The sequence below is a fragment of the Alexandromys fortis genome, unplaced genomic scaffold, assembly GCF_014885135.2.
Source record: "Alexandromys fortis isolate MF-2015 unplaced genomic scaffold, M_Fortis_MF-2015_v1.1 scaffold_7, whole genome shotgun sequence".
In the NCBI taxonomy this organism is placed as follows: domain Eukaryota; kingdom Metazoa; phylum Chordata; class Mammalia; order Rodentia; family Cricetidae; genus Alexandromys; species Alexandromys fortis.
In genome coordinates, this window is record NW_026067920.1 from 10,946,354 (window position 1) to 10,962,916 (window position 16,563).

Genomic DNA, 16,563 nt, shown 5'->3' on the forward strand with positions numbered 1-16,563 from the left:
CAACTCTGTCTGAGCCAGGTGTGGGAGGAGGATGGGTATCCACAGGTTGGGCAGCTCTCGAGCACCTTAGGCCTAGTGTGATCTCCTGTTTGCAAATTCTTTTTTATTATATCCCAAGGTCACAAATCCTCCTGAGGCTGTCGACTGAGCAAGCTGTTACTGAACAGTGTCACGCTGCATTCCTGGGATCACTCCTGTAGGGATTTGACATACGTCCATGGACCAGTGGGAACAACAGCACTGCCCCCGCCCCATCCTCATCCAGTCATGAACACCTGGAGAAATCTCAGGACTCCCCACAGACCCCAGCACCACAACAGGTCAGACTTGGAGAAAAGGCCGCCTGTTAATCAACACCCTGATCTGGTGACACTGACCACCAGAAGGTCCACTCAGTGTCAGTATCACTCTTTGGAGCATCAGTGGTCAAAGATCAAAACTGTGTGCGGCACATGTTGAGTATAAAGTTGACATGGGTCCCAGTGGCTGCTCTTTAAGATAGAAAACATTTTATAATGATTACTGGGAGGTCTGAAACCTCCCTTTGGTCTTCACGTTTAACACATGCTTGAGTCTCCACAGAACGTTTCTAGACTGCCCTGGTCCTCTGCTTCAGATTTTACATTTCCCTTTGAAACAATTCAATGTGGTGGGCACAGTTTGTGGCAAGCACTGTGCTGAATGATGAGAACAGTCCGTCACCAGCTGTCACAGACCCCACGTTGGGCGCCTAAGAACATCTGCACCGAACCCTTCAGGGACGTTCATCCTCTTGGGACCTTCCACTCTCTAGCTATAAGACGGATAGCAGAGGCTATAGCTAAGAAGTATTAAGAAAGCTTGCAAATCTAGCTCTCTGCGACAGCTCCATGGTCTTATGTACGCTATCCCATCCCTACTGCAGACTACTACATACCTACAGATTCAATCCCCCTCCAAGCACACACAGGCTTTTTCCTCATAGCCATTCCCTAATCAATAGAACTATTTACATGGTGTTTATGTTGTATTAGCAGGTGTGATGAGCAATCTAGAGATTGTTTTAAGTATGGGGAAATATCCATGGGTTGGGTCCAAACACTTAACTATTTTATATGGAACTTGAACATCTTCAGGTGTTCACCATCTAGGCAAGTCCTAAAGCTAATCCCACATGCATGCCGATAAACAATCAGGTACGTGATATTATTTAATAATCAATGTAAAAGTAGAGCTTCTGCAGAGGGGTTCTTGGTGCTCAAGCCTGCTGTTAGTGGTGACGGCCATGGAAAGGCCTGCGTGGTTTTCTCCTTGTGTTGTCTAAGTAAACAGTCTGGAAACCTTGACCTAATCTTGCTTCCTTACAGTTGCATGAAGATGCATCTGCACCCTCAACTGGATGCTAAGATCATGATGGGGTCCAGGACTAGGTGAAAAAGCTGAGTCCCCCAAGTTAAAGGCAGGTACCGAAGCTGACTGTGTTTGGAGCACACACCTGTGACCACAGCACTTAGAAGGCTGAGGAAGAACAATGCCTGAAGGGGACTAGTCAACTCTTAAAGACAGTTCCCACCCTCCTCCCCATATGCGAGGCATTGCCAAGCGAGACCCAAAATCCCTCCTAAATCCTCTAAGCAAAACAGCCAGAGTACGAGGGCATCACCAGGAGAGACAGAAGCGCCTCTCGGGCCCAACTCAGCTTGGTGGGACTATCTAGGCTAAAGGTCAAAAGAGCCTCCATGATCTCCCTAGGAGCCGAGTGTGATTCCAGAGGCTCACAACACTGTCGAAGTCGTGAGCGAAAAGCAATGAAAAATGAGCAGACATTGCTGCAATGAAAACACAGCCGAGATTGCGGTGCTGAATGGGAGCACGGATGAAGACCTGGCCCGGTTCTAGACCCACAGCATAGCAAGGGGAAAAACAGAACATTGCAAACGAACACAGTCGGTTGATAGGAGAGCAAGAGCGAGAGAGAGATCCCTCCTCAGGGCCTCTGCAGGGGGTGGGGGCAGCTGTGGAGGGACAATTCCACTTTCCCTCACCACACACAAGTGCCCACTGTAAGAAACAACAAGCAACGGGGCTATTTGTGCAGCCTCTTGAGGAGGCTTCACCTGTGCTCACAAGCCCAGTCACCAGTCACGGAGCCAGCAATCATAAAGGCAAGGTACAAGTGGCTGTGGTTTGCCCAGGCAGGGCAGCAAGACGGAGCATGCCAGATGGAGAGATGTTTACAAGCCCTGGACCAAGTGCTGAGCCGGGGAGGGGGCAAGCTGGCTCAGGCCCCAGGCTCCCTGCCAGGTTCCTGGCAGGTCTGAAACAGTGTGAATTCCTGAGCAGGTTACATAAGCTACAGGCAGCCTCCCTAAGGGAGAGCCTGGCACCTGACCACAGCGTACTTTGTGGCAGGATCACAAAATCTGACCTTTTGTGAAAAGCGCATTTGTAAAGACCGGTGGGTTGGCCATGCCACTGAGAAAGGTCAGAGGGACAGCCCAGAGCAGATACATCTATGTCAGCTTTGCTGTCTCCAGTAACAGCGCCATCTGCTGGCTATAAGTCAACAGATAATAGAGAATTGTTTCCCAAGAAGTGTTTCCCAATCACTTAAAGCTGATTCTGGCCATTCCATCTTTTGGACGTGATCCTTGTTATCTTTCCCAACTTGTTTCAATGCAGGGGGAAAAAACCAGGCAACTGTAACTGCACACACGATAAACATTTCACTGAAATGCGGAGGACAAGATGTTTCTTAGACAGAATACGATGAAAGATCATCAGTTGTCCACCAATAAAACACAAGGGCGACTTGCTCATACAAAGGGCCAGTGAAACCGTACACACTGGGAGGTGAATCGAGACACACATTTTTGTGCCCCTTGCAGTGCTTTGCAAGTTGTGGTGGCTGCCAGGTCCCTTATGAGCAATGAAGCCACCTGCACACCTGTGCAGGTGTACACTCCACCCACAGCAGGACACATCGGGCAGTAATGGGCAGAAGTCAAGACCAGCACCCCAGGGAGAGCCACGGGGCGGCCTCATGCTTTGGATGTCTGGTTGGCTCATTTAGAGATGGGCAAGGCAGCAGAGGAGGAATGTGGTTAAATCCTGAGTTGCCAAACCCCAGGACGCAGGACAGATGATGGCAGTGGCATGGCTCGCCACCACGGGAGCAGCGCCAGCACAGAACATGTTGCAGCATCTTTTCTTCTGCTGAACTCCTGAGCTGGGACCAGCAGCATGGGACATGTGAGCTATGGTGCAAGGCATACGGTCTAAGAGTTGACCGGGGCATCTGATCTTATACCCTCTGGGCCGAGCACAGCCCACCTGGTATGCCGTGGTCATTGACACCTGACCAGAGGTATCAATGTGATCAGAGTGACCATTTTCCACTCTGACTGGAGTTCAGCTCACCTCTGTGCACACAGCAGCCTGAGTTAATTATCTGCCCACTCCGCCAATCCCGCACTTGCCTTCTAAGCTCTGGGAGTAGGCCCTGAGCATGTCTCTACAAATTTCCTATACCACCCAGCTTGGACCAAAAGCTACAGGCACTGGCTCACCAGGGAAGGCTAGTGATCAACCCCAGCAAAGGTGATGATCACCAACAGCACTGGAGCCTGCTGTCAATCACACCACACACGGAAGCCTGTCAATCATACCACACACAGAAGCAAGGGAACCTACTGTCAATCATACACACATAGAAGCACCGGAGCCTGCTGTCAATCATACCACACATGGAGGAAGCCTGTCAATCATACCATACACAGAAGCACGGGAACCTACTGTCAATCACACCACACACTCACACAACACCACACACTTGTGAGTTAAGCGATGCCCTTTCATTATTTATAAATCAAAAGCCTCAAGGACCCCAGAATGACAGTTTTATGAAGTTTTAACCAAAACTGTCAAGATTGGCTTGGATAAACTACCACCGGTATCCTTGTTAGGATGCACAGAAGGACAGTCATGGGGAAATGATACTGATGGACAGTCATGGGGAAATGATACTGATAAGACCACGACCACCTATGACACATCCAGGAAAGACCAACCCTGCCAACACCCTGACCTTGGACTTCTAGCCTCCAAAAGCAAGAGAAAAGAAATCCTTGTGTAAGCTGCCCAGTCTGTGCTCGGGTCCCTTCAGCGTGGCCTTTTTGGCAGAACACAGCAGGCTAACAGTGCTTTCCGATTTCTGACAGCGAGCTGACCTCTTAGCAGTCGCTCCTATGAACTGTACAAAGAAAAATGACACTCTGTGATGGAAAAATCCCTTCGCCAGCTGCCACGTCTCCCTCCCCCTATCTGATAACACTGCAGAGAATAAACGCAGAGTACACAGAAAAGAACTGTAAACACAGGAAGCGTAAATCAAGCCATAATGCAATCCTAAAAATACTCCATGTCGGGCATGAAAGGGGGTGCAGGAAGGAAATCGTCTTATCAAAAGCAAGTATCTCCTGTGGAAAGATCTAGAACTTCCTGTGTGCCAGCACTTTGATGGAAATGAGTCATCCGTGGGGAGCTGTAGCATGAAGTTCTCATCCAGGGCCATTCAAGCCTGACTCTCAGACGTTATGCTCTCTGATTTCCAGCAAGGCTGGCTTCTTCACCACTGGGGCTCCCCTGTCCCGTCACGTCCCCACCCCCACGGAGCAGCTATCCCCACTTCTTACAGAGATTACCTGCAGCTTGTCTGGAGCAGCACAGATAATGAGGCAGGAGGGAGAAAGCTGGAAGGGGGCTGCCACTCATCTGGAGAAGGCGCTGCTGCAAAGGACCTTAACAGGCCCATGAGGCAAGGACACAGACCTGGCACCATGGCTTACATGGGTGGAACGGATGCCATCACTGAATGGTCTGTGCCCAAGTCACCCTTCTCTAAGCCTGGATTAGACAAAAGGAGGACCAGAAGGTTGGGGCCTTGTCAGAAACGAGCAGGGGATACTAGTGAGGAAGGACAGAGAAGCTCCTGGGAGGCCAGATGCCTGGCAGGCAGCAGCCGGGGAAAGCGGGGAGATGGCAACCTGTGGTGTGGGTTAACTTTGTACCCCCTAAACCACATGGGGCAGTATGAAAATGTGGGAGTTCTGGAACACGGGGAGATCAGGAGGCCAAGGCCCTGTGAATGTCACCAGCATCCTCCGAGACTCCAGATCCCCTTCCTGTAGGTGAGTACACAGAGACCCGGTGCCCTTGCAAACAAAAAACCAGATCCCTGCTATATATGGAACCTGCCAGCCCTGGATATCGGACCGCACCAGTTTAAGTATTCGTGAGCACCCATGTAAGCACCGTGTAAGCATTGGTGAGAATCCATGCGAACACCCACGAACACCCAGCCATGTAAGCACCCCAGTGCAATAGGATTCTGTGGCAGTAGCCTGAAGAAAGAGGCAGGGCCTGCACTCAAACACGTCCCACAAAGGACCAGGACAGTACGGTCCCTGAGGTGAACAGCTTCCAACAGTCCGCTTATAAAAATAACTGTGTGGCCATGGGTCACCCACAAGGTAAGAACTGCCTCTAGGTGGCCTCTAGATGTCCATCCACATTGTCATTTGCCCAGCCAGTTGGCAAATGGCAAGCAACCCACAGGAGCACCTTCCTGAGCTGGAGAAGCAGCCAGCTCCGCAGGACACACAGGGCCAGGAAAAGGCTAGGTCCAGGCATGCTCACGAGTAAACATCCCCCTCACCCACGCCAAGCTCCATTCCTTCCCTGTGTCACCCGATTTGTCTCTAAATCACCTCAGTGACAAGTGTTAGCTCCCACCCACGGACCCTCTACACCACCCCGCATCTTCTGCGCGGAGCCACGTTCCAGGGGTCATGGTACATACAGTGTTTCTGGGGCCTGTGTTCTGCCTATGTCGTCCACTATGGGGCACACAGTGCAGGGTTGGGTGCCTAAGCAGGGCTCCTCTAGAGGGGAGAGGGGATGGCCGATTAAGGTTGAGTGACCACCTCTCTGATAGTGACAAAGGCTTGAAATGCATCAGGATGACATGATGTTGTCTCCCATGCTGTGCCCTCTCAACACCCGCCAGGTACTGTCCTGGAAGACTGATGGGGAGAGTTTGCTCCTTTCGTGTTCACAAAACTTAAACATGGTCCTCACGAGGCAGCGGCCACAGCTCCCAAAAGAAAAGCGCCAGGCATATCTCTTTCCAACACAATGAGCCTCCTCACAAAGACAGACATATGAAAGGAAGGCCCACCCCGGAGCAGGAGGTCAAGCCGCCATGCTCTTCCAGCCAAGCGCCTCAAGGACCGTCACGGGTATCTCAGAATCTCCTTAGCCTAGCAGCATCTTCATGTCCCCTTCTGCGACAGCCTATGTCCCCAGGATGCACTTCCAGGACAAAGAAATCACTCTGTATTCCTGTCCTTCCTGTGTCCAGTGCTAAGACTGGAAACAAACAAATAAAACCCCAAATGCAAGAAAGAAAAAAAATAAGACAAGTGAGTAAAAATTTAAGATGTGATGGGGGAGAGGTGAAAAGCTAGGGAAGAAGGGAGATAAAGAGGAGAAGAGAAAAGGGGGAGGGAGAAATGTAAGGAAAGACAGAAGGGCTGGGGGAAAAGACAAAAGGAGACTGGAAGGAAGACAGAGGGGGGAAGGAGGCTGGAAGAGTGAAGAAGCGCACCCCAGGGGATCCAGCCTCTGCACGGACATGCTCTGGTTGTAGAAGAATCTGACGCTTATGAACAGAAAGCTCAGATGGAGGTTTAGCATTGCTTTTTCTGGGAGTAGAGAAGTGAGGAGCTTCACCCCAGTCCCCCGTCATCCTTCACGTCTCAGTTTCCCACCATTACCACAGCTCATCAAGAAACATAAGTATCAGTGCCTCTGTCCAAGAAAACGGGGAGGTGCCCACTCCGGGAGTGTCATTCATAACAAAATGCAAGACGAACTCCGCAATCACCCACCATCTCAACAGAGTCGGTCTGAAAAGACCACGAAAAGATCGTATCTAAATTATTCTACACATGTTAGAAGCTGTGCACATGCCTCGCAGGCTTTCAGACAAAACCTTTTCTAAAATTCCTGTACGCGTAAAGGTTCTTCTGCATTCAAGACAGGCAGGAGGTGGAAAAGTAATGTTTGGTCTCCTCCAACAAACAAAATTATCTTGAGAAATCACTGTTTCGATCATTAATCACGCTGTAAGAACACGAGTTATACGCTGCACTCTGGCTCTTGATATTACAGTCTGGGAGGCCTGGGCTCACACAGGTCAGGCAGTGGGATGCTCAGCAGGGCTGAGGCTGAGTGAGAACCCTGCATAGAGCCAGCAGCTCTGATACAAAAGATGGGCAAGGACAAAGATTCGTCACTGTTACTTAAAATATTATCACTCACAAATTAAAGCCCTTAGAGGGGCGGCTGTTTTTCTTTTCCCGTTGGTTAAGAAGGGAGTCATAAACTGGGTGATTTTTTTTTCCTAAGGCAAGAATCAATTTTCCTTCTGGGTCACTATCCTGGGTGGGTGCAGGCAAGTGCTACGCAGGGGGTACTCACCATGATGTCACCCTTTAGCAGCTGGGCCGGCTCTATAGCAATGCGGATCCTGCTGGGGTTTTCAGGGCCAACGTTGCTTTGGAGGAACAAGAAAAGAGATCATTACAGAGTTTCACGATGTCATGACCACAGTAGCATAAGCTGAGAAAATGGCGAGACCCGGCACAAATAGCCCAGACTCCAAGCTCAGCGGCTTTACCTTACAGAAATGAGTCAGGAGGTTCGAGAGAGCTGAGTTGGGAAGAGTTAGTCTAGCCCCATCACAGCCCCAGGCTGGAAAAGTCTCAGCTAGGGACAGACCCAGCTTCTGTGGCAATCTGAGGATGCAATTTCCACAGTGTCATGGCAGGGGGTGGGGTATTTTGAGCCCAGAAAGGGGACAAGCAGTCTTTCTAAGTGCCAAGACATTTTTTGCCATTCTCATAGCAAAGTGCTAGCTATATGAATTGCTAACCAAACTCAGAGAGCCATAAAGGTTCTGAAGATATATATCCAAAACAAAAGAGAGAAAGGAAAACCCCAAGGGACATCGTCCTAGCACTTCCCAGTGTATCCACTTCCAGACAGTAATGATTCCTCCCCATCCCCACTTCCTCTGGAGCTTATACTGTTTAATGAAACCAACTAGAGACTAGGGGACCAGGCCCCTCTCTCAGCAGCAGCTTGAACACCTCCTTTGGGCTCTCAGCATTACCGGCCCACCGGGTCTGCTTCTTCTTGTGGGAGAGACAACTCATTTCACAACCAACCCGCAAGCCACCCTACACACCCAGCACAAGCCAGGCACTTACTAGATCCCAGACATGTATACAGGCTGCATGGCTTGGTAAAGCTTCAGAAAGGGCCGGCACGCTGAAAGAGAGGCATGTGCCAGGGAAAGGCAGGATTATTAACCCACGCACAGACATCCCAACACCAACGTAATGTGCCTGGACCTCCAACCAGGGGACTACTTTAACCAGAGGGCTGTGGGGGCTCAAAACCAACATGCAGCTCTGTAAGTTCACCTTACTCCTAATGGCAGGGGGACTACAAGCTATGGATACCACCAACTGATGAGTGCGCACCTACATAGAGGTAGCCAGGGAGCAGAAGATGGGTCCCGCCCTGAGACACATGTTGGGAGTACCTGCCTAGGACAGGGGCCAGGGTCTATGCTATACGCTATAAGCATCTACATGGAATAGGGAGACAAGGTCCACGGGAATGTGCTATTGAGGAAAAAGAAAGGACCCCGAGTTAGGGGATGGTCAACCATGCTAGCTTCTCTCCATTTTGCCAACCTTGAAGAGAACACAAGTGAACCACAAAGCTGTTGAGTCAAAAAGACCCCGGCCTAACAAGAGTTCCTGTACCTGGGTCACAGGGCTGTTTGTGCCTGACGACTTGGTCCCACCTTACCATGCTGGAGCTCTGCCCGCACACTGGGGTTGCATACACACCCAGGAAGCAGGGGTAGAGAATCTAGATGCTACCTGAGGAAAAGGCTTCTAATTTAGGACTCCAGCCTGGGATGAGAAGTCTCTTACCTCCTCCGGTGTCAAAGCTGGGAGCGCCATGCAGGATGACGAAGTGCAGGAACAAGGGGGAGGCGTTCATCTTCATGGCCCCAGACAGTAGCCCGCTGAGAAACTGCACATACCTGCAGAGGACAGCAGCTAAGACTCCAGAACTGACTCCCAGATGCTGGAAGACTCGGGAGCAGGCAGAGGGGAATGGGAACTGTGTCTGGAGGCCCTGGGGACACCTTGTCCCACTGAACACAAAAAGTAGCAGTTATCCCATGCTTGAGAGTAGGGGAGTCGCTGCCCGGCGGGAGCTCCACCCACAGCTCTGGGAACGGTTGGCGCTGTGTCATTAATGTATGAGCATCTCTTTCTTATGGACACTTACACCTGGGAGGTCTCCTCACCTGCTCCCAAGCCCCTCAGGCCAGCACCCGAGACAGAGACACATTGCACAGCCCCGGCAGCTCATTCCACTCAGGTCTCCCACATATGCCATGAGGAGCAGCTACTCCAAAAGGCCCCTAAACTCTGCTCTCTCCACACGCATTTCCTGAGCCCCCTTGTCTCGGCTGAGCACAGGTCCGTCCAAGGCCACCCACACACTTTAAAGATGTGATTCTGCGATAGGAATTCCAAGCACTGACCTCAGGCACCCAAGCTGACCTTACAGAAATGTTCACACCCTTTTGCACACATGGCAGCCAAGAGAGAAGTTTCTACACTAAGCGTGTGTGGTCAAAGGTACTCGTGAGGCATGACATGACAGCATGCCCGGAGTGTGAGCTGCTCCCGAGTCACACTCTGATGCTCCCCTGGCCTCCACTTTCCTTCCCTCTGCCCTGCATACCTGTACTCTGTTCCCATGGGAGCCCAGAAGCAGTCAACCCCCTAAGGCCCCTGACAGCACTTCCACTATAGCCAAACAACCTTCACCAGAACCTGCAACACCTCTCTGGGAATCTGCCTGCCTTCTTGCCTTTCTCCACCATGGCACTGTATATACTGAAAGGGGGAAGAAAGCGAACAAGGAGAGATCCCAAAACACACCATCGAATTAATAGTCCATGCATCAAGCAGGAAGCAGGAAGCGGCTGTCACCAATACAGGGACAAGGCGTCCTCATACCTCCAAGCCCCTGGATCAACACGGTCATGGGCTTCATCTTACAATAAGAAAACACTTTGAACGCCCACTGGAATGTAGACTAAATCCCTCGTTAACCAGGTGAGTTTGGAGGCAAAATAAACCAAACAGAAAACTTAGAGTGTTTTCCCAACTTAGGGTCTATCTTTTCAGAAAGCTTTAGAATAATTCACAAGTGTTCTTTTCACTGTATGGAAATTAACAGTGACAGACGGGGGTAACAGTGTCCAGCCATTCTAGCGGCAGACTGTTCTTCTTGTTAGGATGAGGACGAACCCTCACAAGTCACAGAAGCCTGAGGTCCCCACAAACTCCCATGGGGGTCCAGCCAGCACACTACTCCGTGAGCTTACTCTGACAGCAGTGTTTCCTGATCTGCTATGTGCAGATATAGAAGAGAGGCCCGTCCTGTGACCCATTACCCGCACCCTGAAGGGGCAGAGCTCAGCAGTTGCCTTGGCTCTGTGGCCTTGAGCAAAGGTCACGGACTTTCACCCAGGCTCAGGATGGAATACCTGAGACCTTGTTTAGGACAGCACTTTCCTTTTCCCAGCATTAGGTAATCCTGGACACCAGGAAATCTGTGTTCCTGGCTCGTCTTCCCTGCGAGGGGACTCAGTGTCACTCCAGACCTGGCCTGACGTGGGTGGCTCTTAAGTGACCAACCAGGTGGGACAGATAGTGACACATAAGGACTTGGGAGGTGTGAGGGCTGTGTTGATGGTCACTTCCTGCTCTGATGCACACCCCTACCCGGCACTAGGGTGGACAGTGTGTCTGCTCACATTTCCTCATGTATGACAAATGTTGTGTACGCAGCGCTTTACAACCTGAAGATTTGTGACCCCTCCCCACTCTCTATGTGGGACAAATCGTTCAGGGAGGTGACACTTCTCCCAGTCCAGGGGTCACCAGCTCCTATAAACACTGCAGACAGGGAGATCCCACAATGTTGGCTTTCTGTCTGAGACTAACGTCTATGTGCCAGACAATCTGTAAAGCTGATTTTGGTTTGGAGGTTTTTGGTCTTTTGTTTTTCTATGCGTGGTGACATGCCTGTGATCCCAGCACTGGGGAGATAGAAGCAAAATGATCCTCAGTGTAAGGCTATCCTGAGTCCCTACCTAAAAAGAAAAAAAAAAAAAAACTAAATAAATAAACCAAAAAAGAGAGAAAGTGTTGCTTTTTCCACTGTGCAGAAAGAGGTGACCGTAGCAGAAATCTGCATCTGAAAGGTTTGCTCCTGGAGAAGCTGAAACAGAGAGCCACCTGTATGCAAGTGGTCACTAGAGAAGGGAGAGCAGAACCCCACCTACACCCAGCTCTGTCTTTTCTCATGGAAACTTGCTTTTAATGGACAACGTCTTCCTGGTTTCCCACTAGGGGGCGCTCAGCTCACAGTAGACCCATAGGAAAAGCATCCTCAGTAAGTCTCTACAAGTTCTACATCCACAGATTCAACCAAATATCTTGGAGGAAAAGAACCCGCATCTCTACTGGAGACACTCAAGTTATCTTCCTCTAATGACTCCCCATACAGTGCAGCCAGTATAGCGTAACAGCCTGGCACTCCGTGCTGGCACGGTCTTCAGTGCTGTATGGAATCTAGGAGGTTTACAGTGGATGGATAGTCAGCCTGAAAGAGGAAAGCAAAGTGGACGAACTGAAGGCCATCATGGTAACATGTCAGAAAGACAAATACTGTGTTTTCTCTTATATGTGAACCCAGATTTCATGTATGTGTTACACACACACACACACACACTTGAGGGAAAGAGAGGGACCAGTGAGAGGAGAAGGAATAGAATAAATAGATTAAAAGAACGGGGGTTTGGATATGAGCACAATGTACAATATACGTTTATCAAATGTTGTAATGGAGTCCATTATTCTGGACACTAATAAAACTGAAAAAAATCCAGAGGGACTTACACTGTCTCTACACAAATAACAGGCCATTTTATGTAAAGACCTTGGGTATCTGCAGATTACAGACAGGACCTCGATCCAGTCTCCCTGCCAGGAGGTTCTGGGCAATTCCTTCTTTGTCCATGGTTGATTAGAATGTTGTGTTTCTCAGCCACAAATCATAAGTTTCTCCCTCAACGTACAGAGAACTAATTATGATCTTAACTTTGAAATAATTTCTTGGCTTTGGTCCTAACGTAACCTGCAGAACAGTATCTTCTGTCTACAGGCATTCAGACGACAGTGAGGGGCTGCCCCCATGAGAGCGAGCAGTCATTACACATTCTTCGGGTCTCCGAGGTTTCCTGGAGTTTATCCGGAACATGCACTCAGTTGTTGAACCACTCAAGAATTATTAGTGTCTTCTGCTATAGGCACCAAGCAAAGTGGCAAGAAAAAAGCAGCCCTAATCTCAAGGGCAGGGCAGTAGCTTGGAATGCAACAATGAACCCTGGCCTGGTGTCATTCTAAGCCAGGGATGGGTGAAAACTGTGAGCATTGGAAAATGAGCTGTTTTCCCTGTCTCTACTCCACGCACCAATATCATTAGAGGCTACTGATTTTGTAAGTGGAAAACCCTGGCAGCCACGCTTGCCTGCCGGGTCCAGGCATTTGTGGGAGCCGCTTCTTGTTTGCTCCTCGCCTTCTGTGCAAGTCTTAGGAATTTTGCCATTTTGAAAACTGCTCAGTGGAAAAAAATCATACTTCATGGGTTCAAAACAAAAACAGGGCTGTTTAAGAGGAATCCTCATAACATGCTGAAGTTTGCAAAAAGGGCCTTCCTTGTGGGGCCTGTTGCCCAAAACAGGACATGGCCTGGCTCCAACCCAGGGTCCCACAATGTATCTCACATTCTTCTAAGCCTAGACGTGTCTGAGCGGGTGCAGACCACTAGAATCACTGTCAGTTGGCCTAGCCTGCAGCTGGACTAGAAAATGCAGATGTGAAACCTCAAGACTTCCATACAAAGGTTGGAGGCTACAACTAAACTTGGTCTCCAAAATGGGAGCCATATTGCAATTATTTTTCTTCTTTTGTTTTGTTGTTGTTTTGTTTTTTTGAGACAGGATTTATTTGTAGCTTTGGAGGCTGTCCTGGAGCTAGCTCTTGTAGACCAGGCTGGCCTCGAACTCATAGAGATCCACCTGCCTCCCGAATGTTGGGATTAAGCGAGTAAGCCACCACTGCCCGGTTGCTTTTCCAATTCTTGGATAAATTCTGGTGTTTGGCTTAAGACAGAACTGCAACGGAGTTATGTGAGCACCTCAAAAAGAGAAAGTCCTGCTGCGTGTCAACACTTCCGGGAGGCTACTACATACTGCAGATAGGACAGGCTGGCAGGACACATGCAGAAATTCTCTGGCGTCAGGGAGCTGATACTGTAGAGCGGAAGTCAGCCTATGATGATCTGAAGCCCCCGCTTGTGTCAATAATGTTTAATTAGAACGTGATCATAGTCACTTGTTTCCATACTAGATATGGTTGCTTTTGGTTCGAACCCTTGTGAGTTCAAACCTATGGAACCTGGAACATCTACCTACTAGCTTCTCCATCAAGTTCACTGATCCCTGCTTTAGCAGGCAGAAGTGGGTTTAACATGATCATAGAAAGCAGTGCTCATGCTCTGAAGGAGAAGACGATCCTCAGATCAGAAATGAGAGGGGGCCTTGAGCTTTCCTCTCTAGGAGAACACCACAGCGGCACACAGGCCTCAGGAGACACACAGCTTTCACTCGACATAAGATGCCGCACATCCTTCCTTGGGAAGCAGCAAACCCCTCCCTCATCTTCTTAGGCAATGAAGAGAAAAGGCCAGAGGACCTCTGCCCCACCAGCTAGATACATACATACCTCTTCTGGGAGGGCTCCATTAAAGCTGAAACTTTGTCATCATAAAACTTCTTCATGGCAAACCTGTCCAGGGCCTGGTCAGCACTGGGGAAGCAGAGGTGGGGTGGGAGAATGAAGAAGTATGTTAGGTCAGTGGTATCCAAAGCCCCTCAAGGGCGAAAGACCAGGATACACAATCCCACGTCTATCAGTGACCTTCACACACAGCCCAACATTTCCGACCAGGAGCACACCCAGTTCAAAGCAGGAGCCACACAGAACTCCCCTCTGAACACCCTCATCTCAGGCTGTGAGACTTAGCTGTGCCCCTGGCGCAGAAGGAGAGGAACTGGCTGAAGGCCACCGTCTCGGAACTCTGAACGTGCAAGGAACAAGCTTAGCGCGTGCACACAGCGTACACCCCGTGAACTCTTCCAAGTATAATAGGTGACACTTGGTGAGTAGCTTCATGGAAAGGCTTGGAGGTTGAGGACAGGGCAAGGCTGATGGTTGGGAAGGCGTGTGGGGACTCGGGCTTCACTGAGTATTTCTAAAGAAACTCCACGGAAAGTAAATCTACTTTGCAACAGCCAAACTGATCTTAAACCCCACCCCTAATGTTCATGATGGTATTCACAGAACCTTCTGGAAACCTAACTGTAGGGCACTCTAGGCTTACTGACATGATTAAGCCATGAAATAAGGTTTATTAGACAAAAAGCATCCTTAAAAATCAGATAAGCAGCCAGGCATTATGGCACACGCCCTTAATCCTAGCACTCAGAAGGCAGAGGCAGGCAGAGGTCTATGAGTACAAAGCCAGCCTGGTCCACAAAGTAAGTTCCAGGCCAGTCAGGATTACAAGGTAAGACCCTGTCTCAAAGGAAAAATAATAACCACAACAAAAAGTCAGATAGGCATGTGATTTCTCCATGAAAAATGTGATTTCTCCATGAAAAACCCTCCATAAAAATGACACATCAAGAATATTGAACATGACCAACAAGGCCAAGGAAAAACACTCTTAATCAAGTTCAGAGTGAGTGAGTGCTTAACTCACTGCATGCATTTGTCTCAACACAAAACGGGGCTTGGCCAGTGAGGCTGTCACAGACGGAGGGGTCCATCCAAGCCCAGAACATGTCAGAGAGCAAGTGGATAGATACGTCTTTCCGGTTGAAAGGCATGGTTTCATAGCCCGTTTTTGACATTCTCTTCCTCTGAAATCCATTCATTCAGGAGAACACCCTAGCCAGTGCTGGTGTTTAGAAGTCCCAGAATGCATAGCTTTTAATGGCATTCATCTTCTGAACTCCTCAGAGTGCTGGGAACAAGAATGCTCTCTCTGTGTGCCTTGCCGTCTCTGCTTTACATTACTTGAAGCGTGTAATAAACTTAAATCGGGTGAGTCCCCTGTGGCATCTAATATATAACCTAAGGGGTAAGGGGGATTGGGCACATGTGTAAGAACAGCAGCTCTGGGAACAACCTGCATTCTAAGGAAAAGGAAACACAACCTGGTAGGCAAAAGTAATAAATGCTCAAATATGTAATAACCATATTGAAGGACTGCAGAGTCTCACAGCCGCTTGGGCTGTACTAGGGCAGATGCTCAGAAGGCAGGATGAATTTCGGAGAGCAAGAGACAGAGTGTAGTGATGGGTCACCCACTTAACTGAAATCCCTTACTGCTGTGACCCCTGATGAACAGCAGCATCAAGTGGCGGCTCAGACCCCAGTGTGATGCTATGCAAAGCACTCTACAGTAGTCATGCGGCATGGCCACCGCATGAGGAGGTTCGGCTACGGTTCTCACAGTTCAGATAAGGACAAGAAGCCGAGGCCCAGAGAGACTCATGCATGCTTCCCACCATTCGCATGTGATGTACCAACGATACCAGGAGTGCAGTGTTTTACAGCTCTGGGGATACGCTTTGGGGGAGCAAGAGTGGTTTCCCAGATGCAGCAGTAAGTACAGTTGGGGAAACTGCTCTAAACTGTGCTCGCTCGGGTGGTCTGTATTGAGAAAGAGCCAGGCAAAGTGTGGTATCCGACCAAATTCCTTTCACATAACTGAGGGGCCAATGTGACTGGGAATCTGGATGTGTCTGGCACACACATGACGCTTATTCAAACCCACAGGGCTCTGCTTTTCACCCCGGGGTAGGGTTTCCTCCTTGGCAGCACCAGCCTCTCAATTTGTTTCCAGAGAAAACATTCCAAAAGTCCAATTTTACTCCTTCGCACTGCAGAGGAGAAGGTTCCCAAGCGAGATGAGAAGGCTTCGGTTTCCTCAGGGTGGAATGGCCTGGGTACACAACGCAGCTATTGAGAGGGTCAGGGGTGTGCAAATGCACAAGCCACCAGGAATGATATTTTCTTTTCTGGTGCAGGGCTGGGGAGGAATCTGACGTCCTGCATCCACTAAGCGAGTGTATTAAATTAAGCCACACTCCTACTCAACAGTGACATCTTCTAAACTGAGAAAGAACTCAGAAGACAAGAGACACCCTGACTGTCCAGTGCCTGAATGGCTGTGCTAAGGCCAAGGTACTATTTATTCAACATGGTGACATCAGCCTGTGATTTTTCA

The 16,563-nt window shown here is 49.5% G+C and overlaps 1 protein-coding gene across 6 annotated transcripts in view; it reads right to left on the reverse strand.

Moving 5' to 3' along the window:
- The window catches only part of Tns3 (tensin 3), a 238,813-nt gene that overhangs the window by 100,910 nt on the left and 121,340 nt on the right, over positions 1 to 16,563 (reverse strand). For all 6 annotated transcript variants that reach the window (XM_050140797.1, XM_050140796.1, XM_050140795.1 and 3 more), the window contains 4 exons: positions 13,992 to 14,075; positions 9,051 to 9,163; positions 8,313 to 8,373; positions 7,522 to 7,597 (listed from right to left, as the gene is read on the reverse strand). In XM_050140797.1, coding sequence (XP_049996754.1) covers positions 7,522 to 7,597; positions 8,313 to 8,373; positions 9,051 to 9,163; positions 13,992 to 14,075 — 334 coding nt within the window. The remainder of the gene's footprint in view (positions 1 to 7,521; positions 7,598 to 8,312; positions 8,374 to 9,050; positions 9,164 to 13,991; positions 14,076 to 16,563) is intronic.